Below are 26,013 nucleotides of genomic sequence, written 5' to 3'. Positions count from 1 at the left end.
CTCCTACACTGAGTAGCGGGATGCCTCTCATCTCTACAGCTGACACGAAGCAGCACCAGCTGGGACTCTTCACTGTGCAAGTTAATTATACAGGGCAGCCTATCAACCCTTAAAGAAAAAAAGGCTAACTGCAGTGAGCCGTGGTAACAGAACAGAGAGGGCATGATGACTCACAGAGAGCTTCCCACAAGTTCTAAATGTTTTAAAACTTTTCCATGAGGAACATCCACAACAACTTTGTCAGCTCTGTGCATCCAGTGTCTTCTTATACTGTCACCTTGTCAATACAATCTCTGGAAGAAGCAATACAAAAAGCTGAGGACTGACAAGCTGTCACTAAAAGATAAAGAAAGATTAAATCAAGATTAAAGACTCACTTTTATAGATTAACTTTTTTAACCTAACTTAGATGTAAAGTTGCTGGTACTTGATTTTATCTGCAAAATATTGTATTTTATCTATCATTCTTATTTATTTCCTTGTATTTTTCATTTTCTGTGTTTTTCTAATTGTCTTATCTAGATATTTCTGTGTTTTTCTAATTGTCTTATCTAGATCTGTGTTTTTCTAATTATCTAGGTTTCGAATTGTCATCTAGATATTTGTGTTTTTCTAATTGTCTTTAGATATATTAATATAACGAGGCTATGTGATCCAGTGGTTAAAAAAAGGGCTTGTAATCAGGAAGTCCCTGGTTCAAATCCCAGCTCAGCCACTGTGTGCCCCTGAACAAGTCACTGAACCTCCTTGTCTTTCAGGTGAGACGTTGTTGTGACTCTGCAGCTGATGCATAGTACGGACCCCCTCTTATCTTATTTCATTATCTTGTTCATTTTGTTTTTTTGATGATGTTGATGCATACTTTCTGTAAAGCGCTTTGAGATACCATGGTATGAAAGGCGCTATACAAACACAATAAATAAAGATAAACCCATGCCTGCACGGGCAGCCAGACTGCAGGGACCACAAATAAGAAAGGGTGTGACACTTCGTTTGTGTGCGGGAGGCCGAAAGATCAAGGTAACAAACACATTACAGCCCATATCACTCACTCAGCCACAAACGCCTTTTACAATAAGGGCTTTGCTTTGAAAAGGTGACCTTCTGCAGCTCAGTTTATTGTTCTTCTCTCAGTTCACAGAGCTCATAGGGGTTCATCAGGACGTCCTTTTAAAAAACATTACATAAAACGTATGTCTGAAAGCTATATTTTTTATAGTTTCATCTGAGAAAGCTTTGACTGTCCTGGATGCACACAAGGAATTTTAATAATAAAAAGGGTTTCTTACTGGTTTTTACAGGGTGGTAGCTGGGAAACAGGCTTCAACAGAACAGTGCGAAGCTGAAAGAACGTTGTCATGGTTATCAGAGACAAGAACATGGGTTTGAAAACCTGGATTATTAACCCTTGAGATATTGTATGTCTTCCTGTGGGTCTTCTAACTACCAAGCAATTTTATCAGTCAAATAAAGACACCTGCTCTTTACAGGGGGAGAAATCCATTTGCAGACTGAAAGAAATCAAAACTTCAGGAGGATCTTTCCAAATAGATATTATTATTTGTTTATTTAGCAGACACCTTTATCCAAGGTGACTTCCAGAGACTAAGGTGTGTGAGCTATGCATCAGCTGCAGAGTCAGTTAAAACACATCTGAAGGAGGTTAAGTGACTTGCTCAGAGTCAGTGGCTGAGCTGGGATTTGAACCGGAGACCTCCTGGTTAGAAGCTCTTTTCTTTAACCACTGGACCACACAGCCTCCACGTTCTTGCAGCTCACATCCGCACGGCTGCTGCACCTGCTATCTATCATTGTACTTGCTTATTTGTCAATGTGAGCTTTTATTTCTATTCACACTCTACTTACACAGCTTTTGAGATATATATATATATATATATATATATATATATATATATATATATATAGTTTTTTTTTTTTTTTTTTTTCTGGTCACCACTGTCATTTTCTTGGAGAAAGTCCAGTGGAGTAAATTGCTGCTTTTCAAAGTGTGGAATACAGCTATCCTTAAAGGATTCTGCAAACAATGGCTTTCTTCTGATATGCTCTCTCTTTAGATCACTATTGGTTCTAGCAGTTCTGAAATGACACTATAATGTCTGCAGCGCTCCATGCCTTGGCGATTCTTAAGGCTGCTCTCATTCGTAAATGAAAACAGGAACGATGACTAGCTACTGCTCAGGCGATGCTGGAGGAATGATGGCTGGCACTGGAGAATAAATGACGTTTCCGTCTGACAGGCAATCGAGGGAGGTAACCAGCTCTTTGTCGCCACAGTTAATGAATTGCTTCTGTTAAATAGAGCTCTCTAAGGAAGCACGGTTTAGACACCACTGTGACCTTTGTCATTTACCTGGAGAAACCAGTGGGGTCGGAAACCCTCTTTAATTCGCCAATCACTGCAATGTGCTACAAAACCACAGGCCAGTGTTCCTCTGCATTAATCCTAATGCATGAACCCTTGTGGCACTAATTCCAAAGCGTGGGCGTCACTCATTAGCTTTGCTAACTGATCCAGTTTTCACAGATAATGGATGTGCTTGCATGGTAAAAAAAAAAAAAAAATCCTATTACATATGAGATCTTCACTAAAGATCCGTGCCCGCTGGCTAGGGCAGCCAAGCTTATTAAGGGGTGATTTCCAGGGCTTGGGAAAGTGGAAATGTAGCCACTATAGTTATCTATCCAGAGCCATGCAAAAACAACACAGCTGTTATCTATCTGCAAACTCCCCTGCGCATGCTGCACTACAGTCAGGTTCTTCATTCTCTGCCAGCGCTGGCCATTCGCCAGCATGAAGGGGCATACCGAAGTTAAACCAAGCTGCCCTATGGGTAACAAAGACCTGACTCCAGCATGGCAGTGCCAGCTAAGTTCTGGTTGTTTTCTGGAGGTCAGACAGATAGAATCTCTTGACTAGTGAGCTTTGCAATGACTGTGTGAATGAACGACTGAATGAATGAAAATGCCGATATCTACCTGTTCCCATCGTGATAATCATACTCCATCCTTCCATGCATTGAACTGCTCCTGAACTCATTCTCGCAAAGTGAAGGAGGAGGAGGAGGAGGAGGAGGAGAGGGAGTAGGGGCCCCGCAATTAAAACCCAGCTCTTTTTAAAATGTCACAACACACCGTGCATATTAATGAGCGCTGTCAGGATCAACTTGAATTGAATTAATTAGTCAAGCGCTGCGTGCTTTCATCACGGACACTGCCATGTGATTTTGTTTATTGCTTTGAAAGAAGAGCCAAAGGCAATTACTGTTTACTGACTGTGACTCAGTGGGCAGTTATCCTCCTGAAATCATGCTGCCATGAGATATGCAATCCTGGTTCATTATGATATAAACAAGGAGGGGCCTCAATATAATCCAGGCTCATTTGGCCCTAAACTAGACAGGAACTGGAAGCTAAAAATAATGGATTTGTACAAAAATCAAGATTCTGTAAATGAAATCCTCCCACTTATCAGCCACATTTATAAGCTCCAGGGCAGGGTGCTGCATTCTGACTAACAGAAAATTCCATGACTAACAATGTGAACTAGCACGGGCTGACTCCAAATATCGAGAACGTGGAACTGACAACTAAATTGCATCGAGTGAGTGTGAGAGAGAGAGAAAACGACAGTGAGAAAAAGAGAGAGAAAACAAGAACTCAAGAGAGAGAATGAAAGAGAGAGAAAAACAAGAGAAAAGAGAGAAAGAGAGATTACAATGAGCACACAACTGGTTTGGTAAATAGCCGTGAAGTGCCCATGCAGCTGGAGAGAGAGGTCTGAACTCTGGCAGATTAATCCGAGCCAGGAGAAGAGATTAAATGGCTAGATTAGTTTCGTGCCTTGACATTTTACAGGAACATTCTAGAGCGCTGCCTGTTGCCTGAAGATAAAGGGTTATCTTGACTGATATTAATGTGCGACCCGGCTTTCAATTTGGTGCATCATAAGGAAAATGCACTGCATTGTATTGAATTAAATGGACCGTTTATTCCGCACAACAGCTCATATTTTGATGGCAATAACTTGCTGAAAAATGGAGAGAGACACAATATTCCTGGAGCCCACAACTGTATGTTGTAGCAAGAATGGACAACCACAGTGTGAACTGGACAAGAGGCTTGACCATAAAGAAAAGGAACTGAATCCCTCTAACCTCTCAGATCATTGCGTCATCTTGAATGAGCCTCATTGGCTTCCATGCACTCATCCACCAGTCTGCCTGGCTCTCCTGACTAAGGGATGTGATCACTTGCATTCTTCCAGCTGTCTGGTTATGCAAACAGTATGCAATACTGCCAGAACAGCAACGAACACATTAAACAGAAATGCGCAAGAAAGTATCCAGCTGACAAACCATCCCTTAGTTACAAACTAAAACCACTTCTTTGTTGTATATCTTCTTTTAATTCACACTCAATTTTTATTCATCAGAAAGTTTTATCACATTTTAAAAGTGAAACACAGAACATGCTGTACAAAAGCAGATGGAGTGCAAGGTGTGATATCGGTGCACTGTGGATCCAGCGTCTCCACCACAGCTCTGTTACCAGGGACATGACTCTCCAAGCTCCAGAGCTCAGTTTACATGCTCCATGCTGTGAAAATGACAGGGATTTGATCCTCTCCAGGTTGCTACTAATGCTCGAGTTCTAACAAGCCTGCCCCAATGAAAAAAAAAAAATAATATTTGTTTTTGGTTCAGAAAGGAAACAAGATGAAACTAAAATTATAAATTGAATCCCGAGACATGAAAAAAACATAGCTTTACAATCATTGCCTTTAGAGTGATAGAGTACACGTCTATGTGTCGAGCATCAGTCCATTATTAAAATAGTAATAGTTGATTCAGCAGCAGGGGTAAAAATGTGCTTTTTTGTATTCCAGTGCACGTTCGTTCCTCTGCTGCAATATGATTTTTTTCTTCTCTGCCATGGAGATAAGCAAAAGAAGGGCAGGTTTCCATCAGAGATGACAAAACATTCCTCTGTGTTTAAGGGGAGAGTTAAACACTGGGTCAAAGGGGAAGAGCCTTTTAAAATACTTCATCAAAACCTGCGGCTCAAAATCCCAGGCTGTTCGGGTGTGTCGGGAATAAGGCTATGTTATAAATTATCAATAATGCATCTGTAAACGTGATAAAGGATGATATAGCCACCAGCAGACTGGTCACTGGCTCCCACAATAGCATTATTATTACACATGTAGTTAAGGCAAGATAAGTCATGTATAATAAGGATTTTATAATGTCACAGAAAGGCCTATAATGCATGTGTGTATGCATGAGTCAACAGTCTCACATACTGCTGATCACATGCATCCTGAATTCTGAGTGCAGCACTTCACCTTTTGCGCTGGGCCCTGTGATCCCCATATAGTTTCAGACACGCTGCGATGGCGAAGTGTTAAAAGCCTGCACTCATTTCCTGGTCCAGTAAGCCTCTTTACAGACCTGTTGATCCCTGCTGGAATTATGATGGATCAGCCTCTGCTCTTACCCGCTGGTTAAACCGGAACCAAAATATCTCGTTGGGAGGGATTGGCCAGCTGGAATAATCCTTTTACTTTGCAACTGAACAGACTGAAACACCTTACAAAACTCACACGCAATTCACACGTGATCCATTGAAAATGTATCTTATGCGCACGCACACGCACACAAAATGGGGATCTGAAATACAGAAGCACCAGTAATGCATTGTTTACTATAACAGTTTTCTGAAATCCAGCACGATTTCGGATGAGAGCTGCTGAAAATAAGACCCAGGTTTTAGGATGTTCTTTTATAGGACGATGCAATCGCAAAGCCTCAAGCTCGTTAAAGTCTACCCAGTTCAATCTCCGGGTCAGCAAGCCACTCGCTTAACTGCTAACAGACAACAGTCGAGGAACAGAAAAGTGCTGATCACCCAGAACTGAAGCCCTGTACCCAAAGCCTGGTTGGAACCGCTCCGGGAGGAAGCGACAGCGAATCTCATTAGCAGAGAAGCAGCCCAGGGGAACAGAAGAAACACTAGGCCAGGGGGCTCGCTGCAATTATCCCTGGCCTTTTCAGCAATGTTTCTGACTGAAATGAATAATGCAGACTCTGGCTTTCTGAACTTCCTAAACTCTACATTTATGAATTGTCTAGCGCCTTTATTACAAATTATAATTACAATAATAAAAAAGAAAAGCTTTCCTGCATAAATCTGTATCAGGCCTTTTCTCATTCTGCAGACAAATAAGATTGACTAGTCGTGTGACACACAAGACAGCAGTGATTTACAGAGAGGTCGTTTCAGGCTGTAAAGAGATGTGTCTCAAGCTCTTTGAATGTGAAATAACGGCACACGGCCTCAGCTAATATATCTATAATGTAAAACATTGTTTATCAACTTGCTGTAAAAAAGATCAACTTGAGTCTTTCACCGTCTCCTAACCCAGCCATGAAAACATTTTTTAAACCATATCATCAGATCACAAACTTCTTAACGTTTTTAAAACCCAGTCATGAGTTCAGTCTCGCTAGTTTTATTTTCAGAGTCTGATGAGAGCCCGCTGCCTCTACCTCCAGCAGTACGAGGTTATGAGCTGCATTAGACTGTACCCATGCATTATGACTCTGCACAGCAATGGCTCGCTGGAGTGCCAGCACATAGCCCAAAGCTCTTTCCAGCTTCTTCAATATTTGATGAGTGATAAGCAAAACATACTCTGCAAATTCAAGAGCTTTTTTTTTTTTTGATCAGACCTCCCATTCAAACCAGTGACCTTTTCATAGAGGCTGGCAGTCAACGGCTGTGACAGTTTCACACTGCAGGCCATGCTGCTTAAATACATGAGTGTGTCCGATTCAGACAGCGAGGAGCAGGGCTCTGTGAATCTACAGTGAGGCTCACCAAAACATTCACAGCCCTGACCTTTCTGAGACTGCACTGTAATAGAGGGCAGCACCCAGTCTAGATTGTAATATAAAGCAGAATACAGCAGCTTGATCCCAATGACAAACAGCACTCCATATGGCTCAGGGCATTTTAAACGATCCATTCCACTGGAACTCTGAATTGGATTGTGAGGAACACAAACCAGGACTGCAGAAATCAAGAGCCCTTTCTGGTGTTCAGCACCACTCAGCAGAGCTCACTTGTTCTGATCCTATTACTACCGTTAATTGTGTCTCTGCGGCCTGGGAATATTAAATTGAGTCTCGACAATATGAGGAGTTAGAGGAGATTTATCAGATTGCATTAACAAGCAGCTGGCTGCCTCATTAATTGATATCCCCTCCTAACATGGTTTTCTACAAGCCTCTTGATTGCTGGTTGAGATTAGGAGTATTTGCTTTGGAGGAAACTGAAGAATTGACTGCATCAGAGAGAGAGAGAGAGAGAGAGAGAGAGAGTTTAAAGTGTCCAATCAAATGATCAAACAGGACATGTAGTTTAGGGGTGGGGTTTCTTAGTTGTAAGAGTTTTAATTGTGTTTTTCCAATATCGAGTAAAACATCTTTCAGAATCTAATCCTTTGTGGGCTTGTACTGCAAGTTCAAAATTGAATTATTTCAAGGCTGATTACAGCTGATTAATGCATCATCCCAGTGCATCAATATCTCTGAATGGAGTTTATTCTGTAAAAGCGTACAGTGGATTAAAATGTTCTAATGTTCTAATACAAACAGCAAAGGAAGATAATATTTCAGCTCTGACACTGACCCCTGCTGTTCTGGGCGTCTGCCAGCAATGGGAAAACAGCACAGGAATGAATGAAGCTCTTCTCCCTTTAACTCGTGAATAACAGAAATCTCTTAGAGGCTTGCCTAGAGGTTTGCCTTTTTAATAAAGCACCAGGATTAGTCACTCATGCAGAGCGATCTTCTGATTTAACTTTGTCAGTGTACTGCTGAGTGATCTTACATAGCAATGCAGGTTCTCCAGGTTTCATTAATCACAGGTCTTCTTCTTCTTCTTCTTCTTCTTCTTCTACAGCGTGAACACAGGTGAGACGACTCAGTGATTGATTATCATACTTGAGGCCAGAGCCCCAGTAATTACCATCTTGATGCAGTCTGAGCCTCTCTGGCACACAGCAATCTGTAGCGCGCTGCAAAATTGAAATATGCCTCATTGGAGAATCCTGCATTTGACCGCTCCTGAAACCAGCCAACGAGTTCACGTTGTGAGACACACAGTCACAAAACAGCCAGGCGCAAGTACGGTTTAATTAGCCAGAAGGCAATCATGCCTCCATTGTGACATTGCACTTAAATGTAGCTGCAATACCACTGATATCCAGCTGCTTACACTTAAGAACATAAGAACATAAGAAAGTTTACAAATGAGAGGAGGCCATTCGGCCCATCTTGCTCGTTTGGTTGTTAGTAGCTTATTGATCCCAAAATCTCATCAAGCAGCTTCTTGAAGGATCCCAGGGTGTCAGCTTCAACAACATTACAGGCGCAGTCTCTGCGTATAGTAAAATATAACAGTTTGTCTCTCATCCCGCAATGAAAGTGCTGAAGAGGTGGAGGAGTGGAGGGTGGAGTCAGAGATGCTGTGTTGAAACTTTTATTAAGGAATCAGTCTGTGCCGGGACACTGTGTGCCGCCTTCTCCTGACCTCCGAGGCTTGTGCTATACTTTCTCATGGAACTGAAGGGCCAGAAGTATTCCGATTCTTTATTATATTAGTTGGAATAAGAAGTCGGGTCCTCGTGGACAGAAACCCTGGTTTCTCTGGTTTCAGCCTGACTCAGCACTCAGGGATAGAACTGGGATCCTGCCAGACTGGCAATCTATCTGCACAACCATTAGCTCTGCTCAGGACTGCAAATGAAATGGCTGTTGGTAGAATGATCTAAGTCCCTGTCGGGCAATGGAGGCCCACATTGTCACATCTCTGCCAATAAACTGAACCTAATTTGACAGACTCAGCTCCCAGGCAGTGTGCCTGTGAGCCTCAGCTGCTTCCGCGGATGAAACCATAGAGGGGGTGTCAGGAGCACTGCTTTTGACGTACGTGTTTGAAAAAAAAACAAAAAACTGGCATTCCAAAAAGAAATATTATACTCCAGTGTTTACGCAATTAAAACCCCCTCCAGGAATTAGCCAGGATTACAGATGGCTATTAAGTCAAAGAGGGCTGTAATCCCTGGTTAGTGCTTGGCAATAAATACGAGTCAAATGGATTTTTTTTTTTTTTTTTTTTTTTTTTTTGCAGTTTACGGATTATGACATTTTCTTTTTCAGATCAGATTTTAGGCCTTCGACATGTACGGCTGCCAGCAAAGATCCCGTTTGAAATGATTCTTGACTGCGATCCCAACACCTGATAAAAAGCCTTCCTTTCACCTCGGAGTGTATTGCGATACACGCTTCCACTTGAAAGAAAAACTAAACCAGGTGTGTTAGAAGTACATAATTCCTGAAATACCCAAAGTGTTGTGGATTTGCAGGGCTGTGCTCCTACACTCTGCTCCCCTGATGTCTGTTCACAGCTCAAGTTTTCCTTGTAAATGATTCCTGTTGCATGTACTGTATTTAAACTACTAAGAGAAAGACATGTGTATGTTTGCAGCTTTGTTGTGACAGCGTGCTGTACAGGTAAAGTAGAGCATGTTACATTTTGAAATGTAATTCGTGAAGGCTGTTCTAATCAATGCAATACCTGCAGTGCTGTATCTGTTTTACACTTTGCAGCAAACACCTGCTGCACCAATACCTCTATGTTTTAAAGCAATGTCTTCGCTCCGTCCCTTTGAAGTGACAAGGGTTTGACTGTATTATCATGAAATAAAACCATTTCGAAAGCCCGGATGAAACCTTACTGGGATTTTTGAAGACGTTTTGTTCTAAAATCATCATGCACAGAGCCTGCAAAATAAAGACCTTGAAAAGCGTTTTGAGGGCATCTTAGCAAAATAATATGCAGCAGCCACTCCCTCAGCTACATCAGGAACAACCTGTGTGTGGATTTATTTAAAGTGGTTCACTGCTGTTTTCCTCCTAGCACTAAAACCTTACTCTTAATAATCTTGTACCCATCGTTCATTTAGAGCTTCATGCATGATGTGCCTGAAGCTACAAGGCCTTCTGCTTGAAGCCCTTTTCTTTCTTACTCCCTCCCTTAAACCCATTAAAGAGAAACTGGCTTCTCTAAACAGGAAGCTCAGCTGTGGAAAGCTGCCATGGAGCTGTCTGCAAGAGGTTCCTGTGGCGTGCAGGAAAGCGCTCTGGCTTCCCAAACACACACACCACAAACCAGCTCCTCCACAAACAGACATGCAGTACAGTACACACACACACACACGCTGCACCACAGCAACTGCCACACTGCGATACACAAACTGAACGTTCTCTACCATGTGCGTCCCCTGCCGTACTTCAAGCTGCACTCCCATCACAAACCTCTATATGCCATTGCCTTTAGCAACCCTGCCTGGGAGCCAGCCAGGGACTTGCATAACCACGACCTTGTCCTCTGCAGTTTGTGGATGTCATTGCTGCCACCGTGTCAGCACTTAATGTTTGGCTTGAGTCGACAATGCATTACCCCCTACAGGAAACACCCACTGCCATCACTGCCGAGGAGGGCAGGGCAGCCCATGAGGGCATGATTCACTAAGCAAGGCTGTAACGAGTTGAGATCCTGTCCAAACACAGCGCTGGGGAAGTGTTCTCAGAACACAGCTCAGTCAAGGAAGAAGCACAGGCCAAGAGCATTCTGCACGTACCAGCACTATAACAACAGAAGAGGAAAGAAACCATCTTACAAGCTGGTGAAACTCCCGACTCACACCAGCTATCAACTAGAGGCTATGAAATAAGCACAATCCTATTCTGCACGGTTGCATGAAGTTTAAAGCTGTGTGTTCATCCAGCAGCAACACAAAGAATTTAAACAGTTTTAAACTGTTGACCCAGCAGCAACACAAAGGATCTATTAATGACCTGTTTAATCCTCAGTGGATTTTGACAGTGTTTGTGACACCAGCTACCCACTATATGTGCAAGATACAAACACAAAACAATACAACAGATACAGGTACACTTCTAAAAGTTTACCACAGTGCAAGTATAATAAAGCACAGTGAAAGCACGGCAAAGCATAGGTAAGCATAGGTAAGCATTGTACAGCGCAGAGAGGTATGGTAAGGAATATTCCAAAACATGGCAAACCAAGGTAAACTTTGGTAACTACATTGCATAACCATGGCAAACTTGGATAAGGGCAGTGAGATCTGTCACAGGCAAACAGACCCTTGTCCTGAGACTGGTCTCTGAAGCGGACCCTGCTTTCAATGCTGCCTCTGCTGGTCTGGTGTAATTATAGACTACAACACTGAGGACAGCATTTTATGTTTGATTCCCTGTCCTCTTAACAGGCTGCAGCTGATTCAGCGATTTCTCATTTGAAACAGTAAACGGCTGTTGAAACCACAGTGTTCTCTATGGATCAATGGCTACACTGAAAAGGTGAGAACAAGTCTGCTACACCGCTGCACTGCACAGTATTGCTGGGTTTAACTGTTTTATATGTGTGTGTGTGTGTGTGTGTGTGTGTGTGTGTGTGTGTGTGTGTGTGTGTGTGCATGCATGTGTGTGTGCGCGTGTGTACATACACCAAACACAGCAGGGTCTGCAAGGATGGCTTTCCTGTGCTTCTCTGTTTCTCATGAAGGAATCCTGCTGGGTGCTGTACAGAGTTACAGGATAGAAAGAACTTCACAGGTTTGGGAGGAACTCTCATGAAAGGCACTTGCTTTTGAGACTGTAGTTTTAACCAGTAGCCCTAGACAACCACACACACACACACACACATAGTAACAGTATACTTTACATTGAAACATTACAGGAGTACAACATCCAGCTGAAAATACAAATCCCATAAGAGCTCAAAGTATAATACATGCTAGTGCCTAATGTGCACTGAAACTTGCATGCGACCACTACTCGAATCGAAATGAAAAGAACACAACTTAACAGGCTTTTTATGAAACAGACATTTTGGTGTGAATAGAGGGTATGCTTCACTATTGGGAAAATACTGCATTAATTCCATATAAACAGCAAGCTTGTAGGCGTGTGCATCCCTTGCTTTACCTTCCGCTGAAACGGCAAAACGAAAGCTAGTACGCTATTACGAGAAAGTTTCCACAGCGCCATCTGGCGGTCACCGACAGAATGCAAACTCCACATTGACATAGTGACAGCGCAAACAAAGAAACCATTTATAACGTGTAACGGTACTAAGTGTGACAATTCCCTGCCACAGCAGTGTTGCGTTTTATTAATTTCCTAAAAACACAGTAAAAAGTAATAAACAAATAAATAAATAAATAAATACATAATCCTGAATGAACATGCTCTCCACGGTAATATTCAATATAGTCACTAGTAGTACGGTAGGCTGCCACACAACCCATATGCGGATTAAATACGAGATAAACATGAACTCAAACAAACTCTTTCTGAAACCATTCGATAATATCTCATACGCACACACGTATATACAGGTAGCACGTGTATAGTAAGAATAACATACAGGAATATTACATTGAAAACACCAAAACTGAAAAATGTATGCAAGTTTGGCCCGGATTATTTATGTAACCTACAGTCAATGTATTAACTTGATATCACTATTATCACATTTTTCAGTAAACCACGTAAAAATAAGTGTATCAACTCATGCAGAAGAATACAGCGCGGAACAGCAGCACAGCCCCGGGTAAACGCGAACAAATCAATACAGCGCGGAACAGCAGCACAGCCCCGGGTAAACGCGAACAAATCAATACAGCGCGGAACAGCAGCACAGCCCCGGGTAAACGCGAACAAATCAATACAGCGCGGAACAGCAGCACAGCCCCGGGTAAACGCGAACAAATCAATACAGCGCGGAACAGCAGCACAGCCCCGGGTAAACGCGTACAAATCAATACAGCGCGGAACAGCAGCACAGCCCCGGGTAAACGCGTACAAATCAATACAGCGCGGAACAGCAGCACAGCCCCGGGTAAACGCGTACAAATCAATACAGCGCGGAACAGCAGCACAGCCCCGGGTAAACGCGAACAAATCAATACAGCGCGGAACAGCAGCACAGCCCCGGGTAAACGCGTACAAATCAATACAGCGCGGAACAGCAGCACAGCCCCGGGTAAACGCGTACAAATCAATACAGCGCGGAACAGCAGCACAGCCCCGGGTAAACGCGTACAAATCAATACAGCGCGGAACAGCAGCACAGCCCCGGGTAAACGCGAACAAATCAATACAGCGCGGAACAGCAGCACAGCCCCGGGTAAACGCGTACAAATCAATACAGCGCGGAACAGCAGCACAGCCCCGTAAACGCGTACAGCGCGGAACAGCAGCACAGCCCCGGGAACGCGTACAAATCAATACAGCGCGGAACAGCAGCACAGCCCCGGGTAAACGCGTACAAATCAATACAGCGCGGAACAGCAGCACAGCCCCGGGTAAACGCGAACAAATCAATACAGCGCGGAACAGCAGCACAGCCCCGGGTAAACGCGTACAAATCAATACAGCGCGGAACAGCAGCACAGCCCCGGGTAAACGCGTACAAATCAATACAGCGCGGAACAGCAGCACAGCCCCGGGTGAACGCGTACAAATCAATACAGCGCGGAACAGCAGCACAGCCCCGGGTAAACGCGTACAAATCAATACAGCGCGGAACAGCAGCACAGCCCCGGGTAAACGCGTACAAATCAATACAGCGCGGAACAGCAGCACAGCCCCGGGTAAACGCGTACAAATCAATACAGCGCGGAACAGCAGCACAGCCCCGGGTAAACGCGTACAAATCAATACAGCGCGGAACAGCAGCACAGCCCCGGGTGAACGCGTACAAATCAATACAGCGCGGAACAGCAGCACAGCCCCGGGTAAACGCGTACAAATCAATACAGCGCGGAACAGCAGCACAGCCCCGGGTAAACGCGTACAAATCAATACAGCGCGGAACAGCAGCACAGCCCCGGGTAAACGCGTACAAATCAATACAGCGCGGAACAGCAGCACAGCCCCGGGTAAACGCGTACAAATCAATACAGCGCGGAACAGCAGCACAGCCCCGGGTAAACGCGTACAAATCAATACAGCGCGGAACAGCAGCACAGCCCCGGGTAAACGCGTACAAATCAATACAGCGCGGAACAGCAGCACAGCCCCGGGTAAACGCGTACAAATCAATACAGCGCGGAACAGCAGCACAGCCCCGGGTAAACGCGTACAAATCAATACAGCGCGGAACAGCAGCACAGCCCCGGGTAAACGCGTACAAATCAATACAGCGCGGAACAGCAGCACAGCCCCGGGTAAACGCGTACAAATCAATACAGCGCGGAACAGCAGCACAGCCCCGGGTAAACGCGTACAAATCAATACAGCGCGGAACAGCAGCACAGCCCCGGGTAAACGCGTACAAATCAATACAGCGCGGAACAGCAGCACAGCCCCGGGTAAACGCGTACAAATCAATACAGCGCGGAACAGCAGCACAGCCCCGGGTAAACGCGTACAAATCAATACAGCGCGGAACAGCAGCACAGCCCCGGGTAAACGCGTACAAATCAATACAGCGCGGAACAGCAGCACAGCCCCGGGTGAACGCGTACAAATCAATACAGCGCGGAACAGCAGCACAGCCCCGGGTAAACGCGTACAAATCAATACAGCGCGGAACAGCAGCACAGCCCCGTAAACGCGTACAAATCAATACAGCGCGGAACAGCAGCACAGCCCCGGGTAAACAAATCAATACAGCGCGGAACAGCAGCACAGCCCCGGGTAAACGCGTACAAATCAATACAGCGCGGAACAGCAGCACAGCCCCGGGTAAACGCGTACAAATCAATACAGCGCGGAACAGCAGCACAGCCCCGGGTAAACGCGTACAAATCAATACAGCGCGGAACAGCAGCACAGCCCCGGGTAAACGCGTACAAATCAATACAGCGCGGAACAGCAGCACAGCCCCGGGTAAACGCGTACAAATCAATACAGCGCGGAACAGCAGCACAGCCCCGGGTAAACGCGTACAAATCAATACAGCGCGGAACAGCAGCACAGCCCCGGGTAAACGCGTACAAATCAATACAGCGCGGAACAGCAGCACAGCCCCGGGTAAACGCGTACAAATCAATACAGCGCGGAACAGCAGCACAGCCCCGGGTAAACGCGTACAAATCAATACAGCGCGGAACAGCAGCACAGCCCCGGGTAAACGCGTACAAATCAATACAGCGCGGAACAGCAGCACAGCCCCGGGTAAACGCGTACAAATCAATACAGCGCGGAACAGCAGCACAGCCCCGGGTGAACGCGTACAAATCAATACAGCGCGGAACAGCAGCACAGCCCCGGGTAAACGCGTACAAATCAATACAGCGCGGAACAGCAGCACAGCCCCGGGTAAACGCGTACAAATCAATACAGCGCGGAACAGCAGCACAGCCCCGGGTGAACGCGTACAAATCAATACAGCGCGGAACAGCAGCACAGCCCCGGGTAAACGCGTACAAATCAATACAGCGCGGAACAGCAGCACAGCCCCGGGTAAACGCGTACAAATCAATACAGCGCGGAACAGCAGCACAGCCCCGGGTAAACGCGTACAAATCAATACAGCGCGGAACAGCAGCACAGCCCCGGGTAAACGCGTACAAATCAATACAGCGCGGAACAGCAGCACAGCCCCGGGTAAACGCGTACAAATCAATACAGCGCGGAACAGCAGCACAGCCCCGGGTAAACGCGTACAAATCAATACAGCGCGGAACAGCAGCACAGCCCCGGGTAAACGCGTACAAATCAATACAGCGCGGAACAGCAGCACAGCCCCGGGTAAACGCGTACAAATCAATACAGCGCGGAACAGCAGCACAGCCCCGGGTAAACGCGTACAAATCAATACAGCGCGGAACAGCAGCACAGCCCCGGGTAAACGCGAACAAATCAATACAGCGCGGAACAGCAGCACAGCCCCGGGTAAACGCGTACAAATCAATACAGCGCGGAACAGCAGCACAGCCCCGGGTAAACGCGTACAAATCAATACAGCGCGGAACAGCAGCACAGCCCCGGGTAAACGCGAACAAATCAATACAGCGCGGAACAGCAGCACAGCCCCGGGTAAACGCGTACAAATCAATACAGCGCGGAACAGCAGCACAGCCCCGGGTAAACGCGTACAAATCAATACAGCGCGGAACAGCAGCACAGCCCCGGGTAAACGCGTACAAATCAATACAGCGCGGAACAGCAGCACACACACACACACACACACACACACACACACACCATTTAATAAAACACATTATACTACCACTATTACTACTACCGCTAATAATAAGAAGAATAATATACTTTCGACTCACCTCTTCCACTGTCAGTGGCATACAGATTCTATACTCCTTTGGCAGCATATTCCTTGGATCACTTTTTAATTCCTCGCAGTCAGCAAAAAAATGTATAACAAAAGATATGTAGGGTATAAAGCAATGTGTGGCTGAGTGGCTGCGTTGCTAGATGTGCAGGTATTGTCCTAGCTCTGGTCACTGGATAAGCGAGGTACTGATCAACTCGGACAGCAGCAGCAGCAAGCAGCTCGGCTTGGCTATCAAATCAAACCATGATCAAAACAGAGTCACCCAGCGCTAAAGGAAAAACGCTACTTTGCGTTTCTTCAAGTTCAGATCATATGCCCACTTCCGGAAAATATAAAAAGGAATCCAGAAAACACCAGGCAGCGCTGCACACAAACCCTAAAAACGATTCAAAGACAGTGCGGAGAAGTGTCACTGAAGAGGCATGTCTCACAAAATGAAACAAACGCAATTCAAAACACGCCTTCTGCAAAATGCATTTGAAAGCTTGGGTTAACTAAAGAAAAGCAACGTGTCGGGATACAGATGTGTCGGAACACTTTGAGCTTCGTTTCTCTTTTTTTTTTCCCCTTCTTGCCTCTCCTCTTCCTTATCTCTACAATCCCGAGTTTGCGATAAGGCCCGCTGTCCTCTTTCTAAACGTCTCGTTTCACACGCTCGGCACAGCAGATGCGTCCACGCCGATGCCTCTGCAGATCTGAAGCGACACAATCAATGCCTCGGGGGTTATAGTTAGCAATGTGCGCTGCTCCTTCTCAAACTACTCCACTGCCGCTGCCTGACATCATCACAGGGAAGGAGGAGCGCTCTGGCCAATAGCGCGTCACCCTGAGAAGAATGTGCAGAATTTAAACAAAACATTACACATAGCTACTAATGCATCTACAGAAACTAGGGGGTTATTATTATTATTATTATTATTATTATTATTATTATTATTATTATTATTATTATTATTTATTAATAATAATAATTGTTATGATAATTACTGCTATCGTTTCAAAGGACAGGCCAAGTCAGTCCCAAATTCTTTGCACGAAACGTCGTCCACCAAGTCAGGTGGTTCTGAGCTCGCACACTGGGACTTTCCTCCAAGGGTCGAGTCGGTCGCTGAGCGACCCACAAGGAGGTTCTTTCCTCCCAAGGGTCGCTGTGTGACCCTGAAAGGAGGTTCCCACTCAGCCACTGTGTCCCAGCTCAGCCACTGACTCGCTGTGTGACCCTGAAATGAGGTTCCCAGCTCAGCCACTGACTCGCTGTGTGACCCTGAAATGAGGTTCCCAGCTCAGCCACTGACAGTCGAGTCGGTGACTGACCCGAACACTGGGACTTTCCCAGCTCGAGTCACTGACTCGCTGTGTGACCCTGAAACTGAGGTACCCAGCTCAGTCCACTGACTGATGACCCTGAAATGAGGTTATTGAGTTCCCAGGGTCGAGTCGTGACTGAGCCGACATCCCAGCTCAGCCACTGACTCGCTGTGTGACCCTGAGCAAGTCACTGAATCTCCTTGTGCTCCGTCTTTGGGGTGAGACGTTGTTGTAAGTGACTCTGCAGTTGATCAACAAAACTTGGACGAAGAGTCAAACCCGACAGGACACTTTCTGCAAATGCGTCTATATAACGACTTCAGGTGTCCATATATCGCTAGAAAATATGTAAACGTTGCAGCGTTCTGCCTTTCAGTTCCGTTTGAGGCAGGAGCAGAGCTGGAGACAGGAACAGCAGGTAGAGCATACGGCGCGACGCTGGAAGTGAGCTGCAGCGCAGTGATGGGGAGAGGGCAACATTATTCAAGCAGCATCTTAATCGCTGCTACTTAGATGCAAGGCAATTGTGACTGAAAGCAGAATTTCATTTCGGTATAAAGACACCTTTACAAACACCATGGTCAACTGGAGGAAACCATGCTGTAAATGTCTATAACAATAGCAACGTTATTGTGCTTGTCTTATTTCTATTATTCATTAACGAAAAAGCACTAAGCATCAGAGTAAAGAATTACTGACACCGCGTGCTTTATACACGCTATATTTTGCTACTGGTAGCACATTTTGACGAAGAAGCAAAAAGATGGAGTTACACCTGCAATTGAAATAGTACATAAACATAGAATCTATACGGAACAGGCTTGCAATAGCTAGATATGTTTTGGTACTGGAATCACCAACCCCCTTCAATTGTGAAACGCCGGTATGTGTACACTGAATGCAAAACAGAACTTTACAAATTCAGAGACTTTACAAAATGCGCAATGATTGGGGAAGGCGCGCAATGCTTTTAAAAACAACTAGCGGGTACACTTGATTTTGTTTACCACAGAAACAACAACATGCCCCAAACTAATTAAATATCGCTTTACAATTAATTACACATTTTTACAGGATAAAAGAAAAAAAAGGCATTAATACTAGTACTGTGTAAGTTAGAACTGCTGGGGATCTGTATGGCTCAGACTCAATGCTACGACAGCAGTGATGGTAAACAAGTACTTATGAACATAGTTGTTGTCGTTTTACTGTGCGGTGTCCAACTAATGTCTAAAATTGCGTCGAAATGACCCTTCGTTCAGTGTTTACCAAAAAAAAAAAATCACTTTTGCTGTTTGTGTAACTGCCTGTCTGCATAACCCGGGTCCTGAACGGGTCCTTGCGGAATCCACACGCCTTGCCCACTCATTGTTGCCGCTGGTTTCCGGTTAGCGACACAGCAGATCGCAGGAGCGCAGTCGACTGGTTTCACGTAGCTGTCGAGTCCCGGCTTGTGGAAGTCTGCCCTTTTGTTTTTATCCCAGTTCCCAGTCTAACGCTTGAAAATGACCGATGGGTTGGAATGCGCGGACGGGAAGATTGTGAAGATGGAGGTGGATTACAGCGCCACCGTGGAGCAGCGCATCCCCGAGTGCGAGGAGCTGGCAAAAGTGAGTTGAATAAAAAGCGGATTGCTTGGGTTTTTTTTTTTTTTTTTCCACGGCTGAGTCATGCTGGTTAACGAAGGCCTTGACATTGACAGCCCCACAGTGATCAGATTTTTGTGAGGATTACTTATTATTACTCCTTGGATCACGTTAGCCACATTGAGACTTCCCATGATAAAACGAGACGTTCATTCTCTGCATGTCATTTACTGCCGGCGTGAAGAGAGTCACACAGCCTAGAGAGACCTGAATTGTTAAGCTTGGGTGTCTTAACCGTTTGATTTAATTGCCGTTTGCTTACAGATATAAATGCAAAAGGGACTGACTTCTTTGATTTGCCTGTTAGCTTTCATTGTGAGATTATTGTTCAACTGAAAAGTGAATTTTAGTATTCTAATATTTCTAATAATAATTACTCAACTTTTTTTTTTTTTATTTTATTTTAGGAAGGAAAACTTCAAGAAGCTGTTGAAAAACTTTTGAACTTGGAAAAGCAGACCAGAACGGTATGTTTTAATTCCTTGTGTGAATTTCAGTTCCACAGAAGTAATAAGAAGAGATGTGGTCTGTTTAGTACGGTTCGTTTTCTCATGTCTTCTCTTTCATTTCAAACAGGCCTCAGACATGATCTCCACCTCCAGGATTCTGGTTGCTATAGTGCAGATGTGCTACGAAGCCAAAGACTGGGACGCTCTGAACGAGAATGTAATGCTGCTGTCCAAGAGGAGAAGCCAGCTGAAACAGGTACGCTGGCTGGCCACTTTCACTGTAACATACTGTAAAGATCATCCCAGTAATGCTTGCCCTTTAATGTCCACACAGTAGTCTTTGGTTTTAAGTATTCACTAGTACTGCAAGAGACCCACAGCATGCTGTAGCCAGGTGCATTGTGTTTGCGTTGGGTCGGAGGGCTGACGGCATGATGTTCGATGCCACCTTGCTCTGCTCGGCTACACTAAACATGCTGAACGTATCTTTTATTTATTAGTTCTTTTTTTATTTCTAAAGGCTGTTGCCAAGATGGTCCAGGAGTGCTACACCTATGTGGAGAAGGTGACAGAGCTGCCAATCAAGCTGCGATTCATTGACACACTGCGCACCGTCACTGCAGGGAAGGTCCGTGTTGTTGCTGGTTGGGGCAGCTGCTTTTTCCTCTGTAGTGCAAACCTGAACATTTGTGGCTGCTTGTCTAAGGAACTTTGTGGTTTACTGTCTGGTAAAAACAGGTGACACGAGTCACGGGCTGAACTGGAATATTATATTTGGGGTCTGTGCAGCCATTGCCCTACACAGACTTTCCAGCGTCTGCACTGTGCTTTGCCAAAGATGTGGGCATGACCTACCTCCACAGGTTTCCAGCAGTCCTTGTGTGTGTGACCTGTTCAGGTTCTGATATACAGAGTGTGATACGCTCTGTTAATTGGGTTTCTTAATAACCTCTGATCACATTGCTGTCTGCAGTTTTCATCCCCCTGTGAAAGAGCTGGCGGTGTCATGTTTCCTGTGCTGCTTTCTCTCTCTCAGATCTATGTAGAAATCGAGCGTGCCCGGCTGACAAAGACCCTGGCGAACATCAAGGAGCAGAGCGGAGAAGTGAAGGAGGCAGCTGCAATCCTGCAGGAGCTGCAGGTAACGTATGGGCTGGGAATGGGATGTGCTTATTCATATTCTGTAGCAATTAAAGTAGCTATTTTTAAACCATTATGTCCAGGAACACGCTGTACCTATATTATATATCAAAAAACTTTAAAACCTCCAGCAATGACCCAGTTGTCAGTTTTATCAGTTATAATCCAAATAAGTGGCTTACCTGCCATACATGCTTCACAGTGTGTATATACACTTTTTAAATCAATTTTTCTTCTCAAAAATGGCCTGCATCTTAAAAGTTTACCACACATGGCAAGCGCTAGCCCCACTTAAAGAGAACCTACTCTACGAAACCCTCTCTATACTGGTTGGGATCCACATCCCCTAAACTAACCTAGTGCTGTTGCTCCCAAAGTCCCGGCATCTGACTGTCCAGGCTGGACACGGTTCCGTGGTAGTTATCCTGTGGAGCGGACGCTCTCCTCCCCGCTTTCGCTCGGCGGCCGCCTGTGTAGCTGTGGCGGAGCGGTAGCCTCTTAAACAGGAGTAGGCTTCCCGGGCATGCCCCCCAGCCAGTTAGGGTCTCCCGATCAGCTCGGCTCCGGGCAAGCCTTCCTGTGTAGCACAGCAGCAGCACAGCTGAACCAGCAGCAGGGTCCTCCCTGTCGCAAAGCATCACTAGCTTCTTGAGGAATTGGAAGAGAAGCTTTTACAATTTCGGTGTTTATTAGGCTCAGTTCTAATCAGACCCCCGTATTTTTCTACTTGCCAAGCAATACCACAGTTCACCAAAAGGGAGAAAAACATGTGTGAGTAGTCACAACTGGAAAGAAGCAGCGCTTAACATATATTTGACAACTGCAAAGGAGCGGTTTGTGAACGATGTTCTTGTTGATCTAGGTTGAGACCTACGGTTCGATGGAGAAGAAGGAAAAGACAGAGTTCATCTTGGAACAGATGAGGCTGTGTCTGGCTGTGAAGGACTACATCCGGACTCAGATCATCAGCAAGAAAATCAACACCAAGTTCTTCCAGGAGGAAGGCACTGAGGTAACAGCGCTGTCTAAACCCCTACTGCAGTGCAGCTAGGTAAACGCACGAGGAAAGTGCTCACAGGGAAGTCCTCTGGACAGCTGACGTCTGCTGGGGGAGACCCAGTACTGAATGACAGGGGTTTGTGTTTCATGATCATGGAGATCCTTGTGAAACGATGTTCATGTGTGCTGAAACCAGGCTAGTTGCAGGTTATGTAAAAGAATAGGTGAGCCACTTTACTATGTCAAGTCTTGGGTCTTTGCTACTGGAAGCAGCTGTGCAGGAGGATTTACATTAGTGGACTTGAGCATGTCACAAAAATGGTGTTCAGTGCAGAGATTATGAAATAAAGATTGCTTCACACCAAGCCTCTTCATTTCCTCAAAGCTGCAGGGTTTGTAGCCTGGCTTCCAAGTGGGAAGATGAGACCTCTTTAATTTCAGTGATGTCTGCAGGGGTGTACTCTGGTAACACTGCTTTCCACACACAAGCATTTCATGGACAGACTGTAGATGTTAAATCCAGCTTCATCTGACTTGCTCTTAAATGCACCAGGCATCTTTCATGTTAAATCTTTGGTGTTGATTTGGACTGGATTGAAGCACACCTATGGTGGAAGCAGGACTGTGTTAATGGTATTTGACAGTAGCAACTAAATGAACTTGTATGTTTTTTTTGTTTTTAGGAGTTGAAGCTTAAATATTACAATTTAATGATTCAAGTGGATCAGCATGAGGGATCCTACCTCTCGATCTGCAAACACTACCGTGCGATCTACGACACCCCCTGCATCCAAGAAGACAGCACCAAATGGCAGCAGGTAAAACCTCCTGTCTCTGCACACTACCACTACCCTACCCTTCCCTCCAAGCTCCTTTCACAAAGCAACACTACCCTACCCTTCCCTCCAAGCTCCTTTCACAGAGCAACACTACCCTACCCTTCCCTCCAAGCTCCTTTCACAGAGCAACACTACCCTACCCTTCCCTCCAAGCTCCTTTCACAGAGCAACACTACCCTACCCTTCCCTCCAAGCAACACTACCCTACCCTTTCAGCAACACTACCCTACCCTTCCCTCCAAGCACCTTTCACAGAGCAACACTACCCTACCCTTCCCTCCAAGCCCTTTCACAGAGCAACACTACCCTACCCTCCCCTCCTTTCACAGAGCAACACTACCCTACCCTTCCCTCCAAGCACCTTTCACAGAGCAACACTACCCTACCCTTCCAAGCCCTTTCCAAGCTCCTTTCACAGAGCAACACTACCCTACCCTACCCTCCCTCCAAGCACCTTTCACAGAGCAACACTACCCTACCCTTCCCTCCAAGCACCTTTCACAGAGCAACACTACCCTACCCTTTCAGCTCCTTTCACAGAGCAACACTACCCTACCCTTCCCTCCAAGCACCTTTCACAGAGCAACACTACCCTACCCTTCCCTCCAAGCACCTTTCACAGAGCAACACTACCCTACCCTTCCCTCCAAGCTCCTTTCACAGAGCAACACTACCCTACCCTTCCCTCCAAGCACCTTTCACAGAGCAACACTACCCTACCCTTCCCTCCAAGCACCTTTCACAGAGCAACACTACCCTACCCTTCCCTCCAAGCACCTTTCACAGAGCAACACTACCCTACCCTTCCCTCCAAGCACCTTTCACTGCTTGTTTCATTTAACTGTTTCATCTTCTTTTGTGCACATGCTTATTAGGGCTTGACATAAAAGGGCTTTGAATACGAAATTAGCCTTAAAAATGCTTCCAAAACAGGCTTGATTACAATAATGCAGCACATTACTGCAATGCCATTGCTTTTGCTAAGCGAGCTTGGATTATTTGAAACAAAGCTGAATGAACTCAGTCATGACACAATGGTTGTATGTAGTAAACGTCTCTTTTGTCTGCACATTATTGTATGCGTGAGTATATATGGGCTGTAGTGGTCCTGCAGAAGTAACCATTAGCTTGTTTATTCCAGGCTCTGAAGAGTGTTGTTCTATATGTGATCCTGGCTCCCTATGACAATGAGCAATCAGATCTGGTCCACAGGATAAACACAGACAAAAAGCTGGAAGACATTCCGAAGTACAAGTAAGTATAAAACTACATTTTCATTTTTGGAACAGCTTGCTTACTTAATTCACAGCTCTTGTCTCGTAATTCACAGTGGTGACCAGGACTGTGGATTACATCTAACTGGCTGCACGTTTCTTCGTTTTTGGTCTGGGTAGATTTCCACTCGTGCTCTCTCTGCTGTGGTATATTTGCACCAATGCTTTGCCCGTCCTTTCCCAGGGAGCTCCTGAAGCAGTTCACCACCATGGAGCTGATGCGCTGGGCTGCCCTGGTGGAGGACTACGGGAAGGAGCTGAGAGAGGGTTCTCCAGACAGCCCGGCGACGGACGTGTTCAATAACACAGAGGAGGGGGAGAAGAGATGGAAGGACCTGAAGAACAGGGTTGTGGAGCATGTGAGTGAAGCGCTGGCTGTGTTAAACACCTTTGCGGCCAGGCAGTAGGTGTACTGTCAAATGCCTTGGAAGTGGGGTTCTCACTCTGAAGCAGGACTTTGAGAGGGAAATTAAAAATGCTTTAACAGGCTGCAGATTCAGAGATAGAAATAATATAAAATGTAAAGTGGTGTCTGCTGTTGATATTAATATTTTTGGTGCTTGATTATTTTATATAGCACTGGTTAGAGGTGTGTGTGATATATATACACTCCACATCAATGCTAATACATCCTTTTGTTTTTCAGAATATAAGAATAATGGCAAAGTATTACACACGGATTACAATGAAGAGAATGGCTGGGCTTCTTGATCTTTCTGTTGATGTAAGTATTTTAACACATTTTTGTTTTGTGTACCTGGCATTTATATAGGCACTGGTGGGCAGCCATTAGTCAACATGTTTCCCTACAAACCATCTGTGTAATTAAAATACTGAAGCAGTCAGAAACGGAGCTTCACAGACAGTTGTCATTCTTCCCACAAACGAATATGATACCCACATAACTATTATGAATGGCGTTGCTTTCAAATAAACGCATGCTTTTAGTGGTGTGCCTTTGCATGACACGAATAACTAGTGTACAGTTTAGAAGTCATATCTTGTGTCTTCATTGCAGGAATCCGAGGAGTTCCTCTCAAGCCTGGTAGTGAGTAAGACCATCTATTCAAAAGTGGACCGCATGGCTGGAATCATCAACTTCCAGAGGCCAAAGGACCCCAACGACATTCTCAACGACTGGTCCCATAAACTCAATTCACTGATGGCACTCGTTAACAAAACCACACACCTCATCGCCAAGGAGGAAATGATCCACAACTTGCAGTAGAAGACTTTGTGAGTGTGTGCGGGATGCCTTTTGAACGGGGCGCGGCAAACAGAGTTCATCCGAAAGCCCCCTCCGTACAGTATGACTGTTGGCTTTGTAAAAATGTCACCTGATTCAGGTTTAATTAACCTCTTAGGATGGGTTTAAACTTGTGTAATAGTAAGTGCGTTTCTTTATGGATCAGTTGTTGGAGAGGGGTGTAATACCTTGTTATACCATTCTAATGTAATATCTGTTTGCACCAACAATACCATCCAGCATACCCAAGGTATTCCATTGAAGAGCACATGTCTAATTGGAAGGACGGCTCTTGTGAGAATCCCAGTCCTTCAATCTTATTCTTTTGTTTTTTGTTCCTCATGCATGTATGCTCGTTCTTATGATGTTGGTTACTGATGGGGCATCATTTCCTACTGTATTCTGACAGGTTTTACATTCAGGCGTTATAATAAGGGATGTAGAGTCAAATAGAAACTGGTCAATCTGTGCTATATTAAAATATTGCTATAAACTGTTGACTTCTGTGCTTATTTTTTTAATTGTGATGAGTAGGCGTTATGTGTTTAGAATGAATAATAATAATAAACACCATGCACATCTTCCACATTGTGAATCACTCAAGCTGATGCAGAGCTTCCATGGTGTCCACATGTTTCTAATTGCCAGAAGGGTCTTAATTGGTCTAATTAAATGTTTCAACTGAAACCAAATCCT

The 26,013-nt window shown here is 45.1% G+C and overlaps 2 protein-coding genes across 4 annotated transcripts in view; one reads left to right on the top strand and one right to left on the bottom strand.

Annotated features, from left to right (window-relative positions):
- The window catches only part of LOC121295553 (cytoplasmic phosphatidylinositol transfer protein 1-like), a 57,427-nt gene extending 40,237 nt beyond the window's left edge, over nt 1-17,190 (bottom strand). For 2 of the 3 annotated variants that reach the window (XR_005946941.1, XM_041220329.1), the window contains exon 1: nt 16,406-17,190. Coding sequence is in view for 2 of the 3 variants with exons in the window: in XM_041220329.1 (XP_041076263.1) it covers nt 16,406-16,453 (48 nt within the window). In the remaining variant the exon portion in view is untranslated. The remainder of the gene's footprint in view (nt 1-16,405) is intronic. The other variant, XM_041220330.1, reaches the window with a different exon arrangement.
- A 1,906-nt stretch (nt 17,191-19,096) lies between these two features.
- Nucleotides 19,097-25,810, top strand: LOC121295551 (26S proteasome non-ATPase regulatory subunit 12-like). The gene is made up of 11 exons (XM_041220325.1): nt 19,097-19,334; nt 19,778-19,837; nt 19,947-20,075; nt 20,340-20,447; nt 20,856-20,960; nt 21,822-21,971; nt 22,642-22,776; nt 23,939-24,051; nt 24,256-24,430; nt 24,718-24,795; nt 25,090-25,810. The coding sequence occupies exons 1-11, from the start codon at nt 19,230-19,232 to the stop codon at nt 25,297-25,299; spliced, it is 1,368 nt and encodes a 455-aa protein (XP_041076259.1). The 5' UTR covers nt 19,097-19,229; the 3' UTR covers nt 25,300-25,810.
- Nucleotides 25,811-26,013: the final 203 nt, after the last annotated feature.

The sequence above is a fragment of the Polyodon spathula genome, chromosome 20 (genome assembly GCF_017654505.1).
Source record: "Polyodon spathula isolate WHYD16114869_AA chromosome 20, ASM1765450v1, whole genome shotgun sequence".
Lineage (NCBI taxonomy): Eukaryota > Metazoa > Chordata > Actinopteri > Acipenseriformes > Polyodontidae > Polyodon > Polyodon spathula.
This window is presented reverse-complemented; position numbering and strand designations above follow the sequence as displayed.

Excerpts from the sequence above, each read along its gene's own strand:
- LOC121295551 (XM_041220325.1), top strand. The coding sequence starts at position 19,230 with ATGACCGATGGGTTGGAATGCGCGGACGGGAAGATTGTGAAGATGGAG. Across the intron at positions 20,448-20,855 it reads GCACCGTCACTGCAGGGAAG|ATCTATGTAGAAATCGAGCG; the intron begins GTCCGTGTTGTT and ends TCTCTCTCTCAG. Across the intron at positions 20,961-21,821 it reads CAATCCTGCAGGAGCTGCAG|GTTGAGACCTACGGTTCGAT; the intron begins GTAACGTATGGG and ends TTGTTGATCTAG.